The sequence below is a fragment of the Gorilla gorilla genome, chromosome 1 (assembly GCF_029281585.2).
Source record: "Gorilla gorilla gorilla isolate KB3781 chromosome 1, NHGRI_mGorGor1-v2.1_pri, whole genome shotgun sequence".
NCBI classification, from domain to species: domain Eukaryota; kingdom Metazoa; phylum Chordata; class Mammalia; order Primates; family Hominidae; genus Gorilla; species Gorilla gorilla.
The window spans coordinates 142,829,976-142,840,629 of NC_073224.2; the positions used below are offsets into that span (position 1 = coordinate 142,829,976).

At 34.2% G+C, this 10,654-nt stretch overlaps 1 protein-coding gene across 2 annotated transcripts in view; it reads left to right on the forward strand.

Moving 5' to 3' along the window:
• Positions 1-10,383, forward strand: part of DPYD (dihydropyrimidine dehydrogenase) — an 841,965-nt gene extending 831,582 nt beyond the window's left edge. For both annotated transcript variants that reach the window (XM_031002041.3, XM_055373871.2), the window contains 2 exons: positions 5,633-5,773; positions 8,985-10,383. In XM_031002041.3, the coding sequence (XP_030857901.3) occupies positions 5,633-5,773; positions 8,985-9,155 (312 nt within the window). In that variant the 3' untranslated portion in view covers positions 9,156-10,383. The remainder of the gene's footprint in view (positions 1-5,632; positions 5,774-8,984) is intronic.
• Positions 10,384-10,654: the final 271 nt, after the last annotated feature.

The following is a 10,654-nucleotide window of genomic DNA, read 5'->3' on the forward strand; positions in this document are numbered from 1 at the left end:
GAAAAAGGTTATGCATTTAGATAACTCAGTGTTTGGTGCTTATATGAGAAAAGACAGATCACATTACCAATGATGAAGTAAAAGGGTGGCATCAAGATTTAAGGACAGGTCAGAAGTGCTAAAGCCTCAAATGATCTGAGTTTGGAGAAAATATTAGGAAAAATAGCAACATATTTTGTCTATTAATACTCACTACTTAGAGCAGGTGGTACACTGTTAAATTATAATTAGAGAGAACTGTTTGACTCCTATTATCTTTCTAGAATCCCGTAAAGAATTTTATCAGAACTAAAAAGAGTAGAGAAAATATATTTGAGAGTTAAAACCTAAGATACCTAAGGATATTGTAGAAATACACTTGCCTTCATTAAATGAATTTAAATCCAAAGTGTCTTGCAAGACATTACCACTTTAAAGCCTGAGCTCATCCCAGATAGAAAAAATACAGTGATCAGGGCCACAGACAGGTACTGAACCAACTTTGCTCCCGGCCAATCCTTACTCATCTGACTCTCTCACTAATAATCTCCCTCTCACCCAAGCCGCTCTCACTACTTTGGTTCCAAAAGTCTCACTTGCCTCTACTCAATCTCTTGATTTACTTGCTTCTCTCACCCTCGCCGGCCAATCTAATACTTCATTTTCTGGATCATACTTTGTCTCTGCCCTCTGCTCTCAGCATATTCAAGCCGAGTCCTTAGTTATCAGAGTTCTGCCAAATTTAAACTTAAGATGTCCTTTTCTTACTGTACAGTACTCCTGTCTGCCTTCTGCTCAGAGGGCATATATAGAATATCCAGAATAAGGCACCTGCTATATTTTTAAGTGCTTTTGTAAGAGATCATTATACCACACTGATGAAAAATAAATGTTACTCCAGGTTCTTTACCAAAGAAAAAGGTGGATGTTGTAGGGGAAGTAGGGAAAAGATGGAAACAAATCAGAAAGATTGAGATCTAACCCCAAAGGAATCCTACAAACGTCATTCAGCTTTTGACTTGGGAGCATTAGTAAAGGAAGAAGTTAAAAATCAGCATAAATTCAGTAAGAGCAAACTGAATTATCTCATTTTCTGTTTTGAAAGATGTATTAGGCAAGAAGTGAATATACCATAAAAAGATATGACATTGGTAATGGTACAGATAAGGAAATAGTTAAATGATTAAATAGCTACATCCAAATAATTTAAATATTGAATGTTTTTAGGTTAGAAGTCATAGTGACTGCCCACAGCATGCTGTTCTGGGTCCTGGTTTTTGAAGGATACTTATTTGCAGAAGTTGTACAAAGTGCAGACAATCCTGACCTACAATGGTTTATCTTATGATTTTTTTTTTATTTTACAATGGTTCATCTTAAGAACTTAACAATGGTTCGTCTTATGATTTTTCTTTTTACTTTACGATAGTGTGACTTACAATGGTTCATCTTATGACTTTTGTTTTACTTTAAGATAGGGCGAGAGCCATAGGCATGCAGTAGAAAGTGATATGATACATGCGAATCAAATATGAAGACTTGAAGCTAGAAAGAACAGCTAACATGCTAGATAATCACAATTTGAAAATACTTCCATCAGCTATTAAAAATAGGCCAAAACTAATAAATTAATATTAGTCGTAATAAATTCAGAATGAAACATCAGGGACGGAATCAGGGCTGTCTAGTTCCTCACTCTTTGGCCTTAAACTTTATATCAAACAGAAACATTGACTGGTCTATTAAAAAAAAAAAAAAAAAAAACTAGGCAAGGCGCCGTGGCTCACGCCTGTAATCCCAGCACTTTGGGAGGCCAAGGCGGGTGGACACAAGGTCAAGAGTTTGAGACCAGCCTGGCCAATATGGTGAAACCCGGCTCTACTAAAAATACAAAAATTAGCCGGGCGTGGTGGCGGGCGCCTGTAGCCCCAGCTACTTGGGAGGCTGAGGGAGGAGAATCGCTTGAACCCAGGAGGCAGAGCTTGCAGTGAACCGAGATCGCACCACTGCACTCCAGCCTGGGCAAACAGAGCGAGACTCTGTCTCAAACAAAACAAAGCAAAACAAAACAACGACAACTTTTAACTATCTCAAACAAGTAATAAATTGATAATAATGGGATCTTGGAATTCTGTAGTACTTTGCAACATCCATTCCTTGAACACCTACATTAAAATTAAGTGTTATCATCTATAATTTAAAAGATTTAACATTGCTTTCTCCACATACATATCTACATATAACCATTTCCACTAATCAGGGATGGCTACACCATACTGCTGAACCTTCATACATCCAAATGGGTGTAATAATGAATTGGAATAATGAATATGGGTTCCCTGATCTCCACAGATGTGTGTACAAGAGGGGCTGGAGACTAGCCATATGTGACTTCCTGATTTTATGCATCTTTCAGCCAACTCCAGATTCCAGGACATCTACTCAAGGGTATTCATAAGCTGGTAGTACTACCTGGAGGCTTTGGGATTAAAACAAATGTCCACATTTTTAGCCGCATGGAATAATTTTTTTTGCTACTCTTTCCCAAAATGATTTAAAATAGTTGTCATTCTTTTATCCTCTTCGAGATAAAGAAAAAAATATAATTTTCTTAAAAAATTGTAATTAATAAGGGATGAATTGTTAACACCATGTGCTAATAAATTCTAGAGGCTCCACGTTGGTTTCACATTAAACAATGATGTTTTAATAAATGACAAAAGCAAATCTCCAATATAGAGGAAAAGGCATATTTAATGTACACAGAATGTGGACTTGCTCCACATAAAATTTCTAAGGCATATACAATGTTTCTTTTGAAGAAGGCTTATACACTTGTTGACTGCCTAGAGAGTTTCCTGTATAATCATCATTTGAATATTTATTGATGATTTTAGTCATCATGATCTGATTCAGTGAAACAACTCTTTGGGTTGATTTATTTACTAGATTTAAAAAATTATTTTCTATCATATATAAATGGGCTTTTACAGCCAGATAGTGACCTCTTGAATTTATTATTTTAAAATAGTACTGGGAAATATTACACATATCCAGATACTTTGACTATGATTATTTTGTATTTAAAATACTCATATCAATAAAAATGTTCAGTAAAATAGCTATTACTTCATCCCACTATGTGCCTACTACCACATTATAGGTTTAGTGTGTAGATATATAAAATTTATATTTATGTTAACAAATATTTGAGTACCCATTGTGTTTCAATGATCTCCAGAAACAGGATACACCACATGAGATACACAGATGAATTAAAGCTTACTAAGAGACCACAACATGGGAAGCTAAATGTAGAAAATATCCATAACATGAATTAGAATTTGCTAAATACAGAATAACAAATGAGTCAGCATAGCAGAGTGCTGATGATCGTGGTATTTAAACAGGCAACACTGGTTCTTAATCCCTGCTTCATCATTTACTTAATTGGATACTTTAAATCTCAGTCACATCATCAACTATTAAATGCATGAGGTTTAAGTGAGAAAATGTGTAAAACGTATGGCACTGGCCTGAAATATATTAAGGACTCAAAAGGTATCTGTTGTCATTAGTTCCACATAATAGATATAATACCATAGGCCATCAAAAAAATTTTTAAGAAAGAGGATATGGAGGAGAGAGGGCAAGGAAGGGAGGAAAAGGGGAAAAGGTGAGAAAGAGGAAGAAAGAGAGATCACGTCCTCACATTTGGTTAGGAAAGAAGAAGGAAGGATTAAGGAAATCTTCATGAAGTAGTGGCATTCGAGATGTCTTTGAAGGATGCTTGGGATTTTGCAAAGTGGAGTTAGGAATGAAAGGTATCTTAGACAGAGGATTTAACCTAATGTTAGATCTCAGATGGGTCAGTTGAAAAGTGTGTCCTCCAGTGTAGCTGAAGTGCATGGTGTTTGAAACTGAGAAATAAGATAGAAAAAGACATGTTTGCAGAAAGCCTTAAATGCCAGCGTGGTAAGCCTGTGCCTAATTCAACAGATTTTTGAATAAGGTAGTGAGAAATTTAGTCTGTGTCTTACATCCTAGATTAAGATGGCAGCATTGCCCAGGATAGAGTGGGAAAGGAAGAATGTGAGGATGAAACTTATCAAGTAGTCTCTTACAATTGCATTAAAATTAATGAGAAATTCATTAATAATGTTTAAAGATGGCAGTAAACATGGAAAGGATTCAAAAGATATTGCACATCTGGAACCCAGACTTGGCAACAGATAGGAGATATTGGAGCAAGTTATGTAGTGACATATAACTATGAAATTCCAAGACTCCATGATTGGAAAAATCCTAATGCTATTCACAAAACTAAAGAAATACAAAGGAAGACCCAGTTCGTGTTGTTGATGATAAGTTCAGTGAGTAGAGAATCTGAAGTACCAATCTCTAATGACAGTGCTCATTATGCAGCTGATAAATGTAGATCTTGAGTTTATGGGAGCATTTCAAAATGGAAATATTGATTTGGATGTCAAGTGCCCACCTACAAACAGACTGCAGTATAGTTGAAATTATAACTTCAACGCATTATAAAGAAAATAGGGAAGACAATATTGGAAGTTTTCTAGCATCTTATCACTTGAGAGATACACAAAGGAACTGTATAAAAATGTAAACTTTGTCTCAGTTTGAAATTCCATGATAATGAGTATATTATAATTTAGAGATCAAATAGAAAAAAAAAGTAAAGAAGAGTAAGCAAGATTATAAGAATAGCAGAAAATGCAATACCAAAGAGAATATGGAAAGATGATTTTAAGTAAGAGTCAAACCTCCTTGAACATGGACCTTGAATTCAAACAAGATTCTCATGTTAATAGTTAAAAACAAAAGCAAAAATCTTGACAGCATGCTAATTTGACATTGCTACATTCTTTTGTTTTGTTTTATGAAGCAAAATGTTTCTTATTGTTGATGAAACATAGTCTGTGCTTCACATATTAGGCACACTCCCAATTAGTATGAAGAACAAAGCAATATGTAATCACATGAAAGATCTTCAATGGTGAATGAAGAAAATTCTACTTCTTTAAAGTAAAAGAGCATCTGACTCAATTATTGGATCAACCTAATCAATTAACATAAATTAGAATTTTTAAATAATGTTACGTACTCTTCAAGACATGACAGGTGAGTATTCTATCACAGCACTTTTTAAATTAAAATCTAAAATCCTCATGCAGTGAAATAAATGCATAACATTCACACTCGTATTCCCTTCATTATGAGCAATCTAAACTTTTCTAGCATAGTGTATTACCCTTTGTCACTTTGTATTACTTTTGGTCCTTCAAGGTCCAAAAATGAGAAAAAGTTAGCCATAACAACTCAAACGGGTGTCATTTATTCTTTCTGTCCACAGAAATGCTGTTTTCAATTATCCAGTCAAAAACCTATTGAATGCAGTTAATTAGGTCTCGTATTTCTAAGCTAGGCATGCATATTGCCCATCTTTCAGAAGACAAACATCTAAGCTATAATTATCGTAAAAAGCTTATCTATGAGAATTATGCTATCCAGTCTCCCAAGTTAATATAATGCAACATTGTATAAAAACAGGAAAATGCTGAGTGATATTAATTATTACATGAAAATGTTTTAAAATGAGCTTGCTAAGTAATTCAGTGGCTATTTTTAGGATGTAATAGGAAAAGCACTGCAGTACCTTGGAACATTTGGTGAACTGAGCAACGTAGAGCAAGTTGTGGCTATGATTGATGAAGAAATGTGTATCAACTGTGGTAAATGCTACATGACCTGTAATGATTCCGGCTACCAGGTAAGAATCCTGCTGGAATTAGAATGCTATGAGACATGTTTCTTCTCGTTTTTGTGGCAGAAAGCATTTTCTGTTGCTATGTGTGAAATTTAAACCAGTGGTGCCAAATATTGCTCTTCTGCAACAGTACATCTTTCTGTCCTGTCACCCTTATAATATGGTCTTTTTTTAAAAGGAAACTTGTAACTTTTACTATGCCAGCATTTAATGCACAGAATCATTTTTATACCATTTCATCAGCCACAACATTAGAGAGAAAAATCCAACTGAAAAGAGAAATGCACACAAAATTAGGAATACTAGGAAAGCATTATGCTTTAATACAGAGGAAAGGGAACAGAACTACCATTTATGGCCATTACTCTGAAAGGCTATGATTCCTTCTGCCAAAAGAGAGTTCTCTTCCATTCAGTATTGATTAGGCTTTTACTACAGTCAGAAAGAAGCACTTTCCCACCAACGAGTTGTATAGGTTGGTCCCAGGAATTCCTCTGAAGCTGGAAAAGCCTAAGAGATGTATTCTTCCCTCATGAAGTGAGCCATAGCTACTTTCCAGCTCCTCAGTCCTCAGCAGAGCATCTACCATGCAGGAAAAAAAAAAAAAAAAGAAAAAGAAAGAAAGAAAGAAAAGAAAAGAAAAGAAAAAGAAAAAGAAAAAGAAAGAAAAATTGGGGATTTGACTCCTTCTAGTGGGCTATTCTCTTGAAAACACATTCTGTGAATTTCTCTTTGGCTTGTAATTTGCTTCTTCATTTACTTCCTATATATTTATAACCTGCTATTTTTTAAAGAGTTTGGCACAACTATGACTTTTAACTGGTTGAATTTTAGAAATGAATGAAAAAATGATCATAACAATACTTTTAAACATACGTTTCTTCTCAAAAGCCTGATGTATTGTGAAAGCAAAAGAATTTCTTAAGAAGTAGAGTTTGGAGAAAGCAAATTTTAAAGTTTTGGAAAACTACTGAACTATTAAAAATTGCTAAAAACTATACAATATTGTTTTTATTATATTTTTCAAGCTATAAGTAAAAAAAGATCTTTTTAAGAAATGATCAATGGAATGTTCGAAATTCATAATAAAATGTCCCCATGTTTAAAAAGAGAAGTTTGTGTACCTTATTCAACCTAGGGGCAGATTCCATACTGCTCATGGTGGGATTTTGCATATTCTTATGACAGACATATTTTAATTTTAAAAAAACTATTAATTTTTCTTCCTAGTTTCACAGTTCTACACCAAATTTTTACTCAATTCATCACCTTTTTTCTAGCTAAAAGCTGTCTTAACCGTTATTTTTATAAAGTGCTAGCCATATCACATTTACTTTCATGTCATCTTTCAAATTAACCAATCAGAGATCAGTCAGGAAGTCCTATAACTATCAGAGCATCAGCTCTCTAATATCTTAAATCTTAGAACTTATGGCTCCCACCGTGGAATTCTAGACTTGGAACAACTTTAGAAAAATCTTCTTAGTAATGAGAAAGAAAATCACAAGTATGCATTTTAAGAGACTTAGAAAGTTCTTTGATTCTTCTGTCTCAGAAGATAAAAATAGAAAACCAAAATTTTTAATTGAACATAAAGTTTTATATCTTTGCAGATTTTCAAAGTATATTTCTAAGCATTAGTCTTAATTTTTATCAGTTACTTCATTGAGTTTCCATTTATATAAAAGGGTACGTAAGGAAGATAAATCATTTTTACTCATCCAAACAGCACCTTAAAATGTTGTTTTACAAAACATAGCACCAATTTGTGTGGACAAATATTCTCATGACTTGCTATAGCTATAGTTCTTGTTCAAATATATGTTTATTTCCTTAAAGATCAGACTTTTAAAAAATATTAAGCAACTATCATGATTTACTCTGAAAATATTATTTTCATTTATATGTGCATAAAAGAGAAAAAACATAGTTGCATGCAGCTTCATTTGGAGGAGGGAATTTTTTAAACAACTATATATATATATATATATACACACACATATATAATTGAATTATAACATTGGTATGAGACAGGAAAAAAATCAAAATAATGCAATTCCTTGAAAATGTAAGATTTGTAGACCTGGCCTCAAGGAGTACCATGGGGGTGGAGAGACACTTATTGTCCCTTGTAATTTCCTCAGCCCTGACTTAGTCACTTCAAAGTAGTACACAGTCTGAGTAAAACTCTTGTATTTTTTTTTGCAAGTGAGACTGCCAGGCAAGTTTCCTAAATCCCCTCTGACACCATGATCCACCCCTACATAGCTGCCCTGAAATCCCTCCTAGATAGAAATCCTGTAACTTCCGCTGAGGTCTTACATGTCATTTTTCATCATTGAAATGTTTCTCTTTAGTGGGAAAATAATCATCATATCTTTTTTTAAAAAAAACTCGGTCCTGAATTTCATACTTGGTATTTTTAATTGCTTATTCTACATTGCTTCGTGGAAAGAAAAAGAGAGGAAGGGAGGGAGGAAGGGAGGGGGGGAATAGAGGAAGACGGGGGAAGGAAAATTGTAAAATTTCTCAAAATCCTAAGCCATTTCAGAGCTGGAGGCCTGGCTGTGGTAATCTGGGCTCAATAGTGTCAGGGCCAGGACTGGACACCAGTTTTCCTGGCTCTCCATTCAGTGTTTTTTCCCCTTCTTGGTGGACAATGACTAGAGTCAGCTTGGAAATCTTCAAAACTCAAAGCTGACTGTTAAGCTAATTTTTTTCTTCTGCTTTCTTCTAAAAACTACATGCATTATTTGAAATCCAAACAAATGTATTCATTGCCTCAGAATCTGACAGTAACACTTTTCCACTGTCAAGAACAAAGAGTGTGAAGAGGAAAAGGAGGACGTGTGAAAGTCCCCCAAAATCCACAGGTAGAAGACGCCCCATCCTGGTAGAACTGGAAAGACCCGAACTCTGCTCAGAACAAAGAAAACTAGAGAGTGACTATGTTATGACATATTTTCCTCACACAATGAAGAAAAATACCCCTAAGGAATTTTAAACATTGTGTTTTTAATTTAAAAGGATTTCTTTTCTCGCTCTTTTTTTCCTCCTCTGTCAGCTCAACTGTTGCTATAGTTGCACCATAGAGCTGGACGTAGTTGTCTCATAGTGTGGCTCCTCTGCAGCAGAGAAAAATGTTGATGCTAAAATGGGGACATTGTTGACCTTTGTGGTCAGTGACATCAATACCCTCTATTTCTGTTTGCAGGCTATACAGTTTGATCCAGAAACCCACCTGCCCACCATAACCGACACTTGTACAGGCTGTACTCTGTGTCTCAGTGTTTGCCCTATTGTCGACTGCATCAAAATGGTTTCCAGGACAACACCTTATGAACCAAAGAGAGGCGTACCCTTATCTGTGAATTCGGTGTGTTAAGGTGATTTGTGAAACAGTTGCTGTGAACTTTCATGTCACCTACATATGCTGATCTTTTAAAATCATGATCCTTGTGTTCAGCTCTTTCCAAATTAAAACAAATATACATTTTCTAAGTAAAAATATGTAATTTCAAAATACATTTGTAAGTGTAAAAAATGTCTCATGTCAATGACCATTCAATTAATGGTCATAAAATAGAATAATTCTTTTCTGAGGATAGTAGTTAAATAACTGTGTGGCAGTTAATTGGATGTTCATTGCCAGTTGTCTTATGTGAAAAATTAACTTTTTTGTGGCAATTAGTGTGACAGTTTCCAAATTGCCCTGTGCTGTGCTCCATATTTGATTTCTAATTGTAAGTGAAATTAAGCATTTTGAAACAAAGTACTCTTTAACATACAAGAAAATGTATCCAAGGAAACATTTTATCATTAAAAATTACCTTTAATTTTAATGCTGTTTCTAAGAAAATGTAATTAGCTCCATAAAGTACAAATGAAGAAAGTCAAAAAAATTATTTGCTATGACAGGAAAAGAAAGCCTAAAATTGAGTTTGTAGAACTTTATTAAGTAAAATCCCCTTTGCTGAAATTGCTTATTTTTGGTGTTGGATAGAGGATAGTGAGAATATTTACCAACTAAATACCATTCACTACTCATGCGTGAGATGGGTGTCCAAACTCATCCTCTTTTAATGGCATTTCTCTTTAAACTATGTTCCTAACAAAATGAGATGATAGGATAGATCCTGGTTACCACTCTTTTGCTGTGCACATACGGGCTCTGACTGGTTTTAATAGTCACCTTCATGATTATAGCAACTAATGTTTGAACAAAGCTCAAAGTATGCAATGCTTCATTATTCAAGAATGAAAAATATAATGTTGATAATATATATTAAGTGTGCCAAATCAGTTTGACTACTCTGTTTTAGTGGTTATGTTTAAAAGAAATATATTTTTGTTATTAGATAATATTTTTGTATTTGTCTATTTTCATAATCAGTAAATAGTGTCATATAAACTCATTTATCTCCTCTTCATGGCATCTTCAATATGAATCTATAAGTAGTAAATCAGAAAATAACAATCTATGGCTTATTTCTATGACAAATTCAAGAGCTAGAAAAATAAAATATTTCATTATGCACTTTTAGAAATGCATATTTGCCACAAAACCTGTATTACTGAATAATATCAAATAAAATATCATAAAGCATTTTAAATATGGTCTTTTGCTGCCTCATTTGCAAATATAATTTCATATAAACCATTTAGATTTTGAAATAGAGCAGTTTTTGGTTAGTCCTATAGAGCATTCCATCCAGATATAAAACTCATGTTAGTTTAAGTAAAATAAGGGTGATAATAGTGCAGTCACTCAAATGTTTCACTTCCTGTCCTTCTTACCCATCTTTACCTACTGAATTAGATTCTATTCTGCCAAAAGGCATCTTTTACTGGGAACAGGCCAGGATTCTTGCAATGGCCCATGGG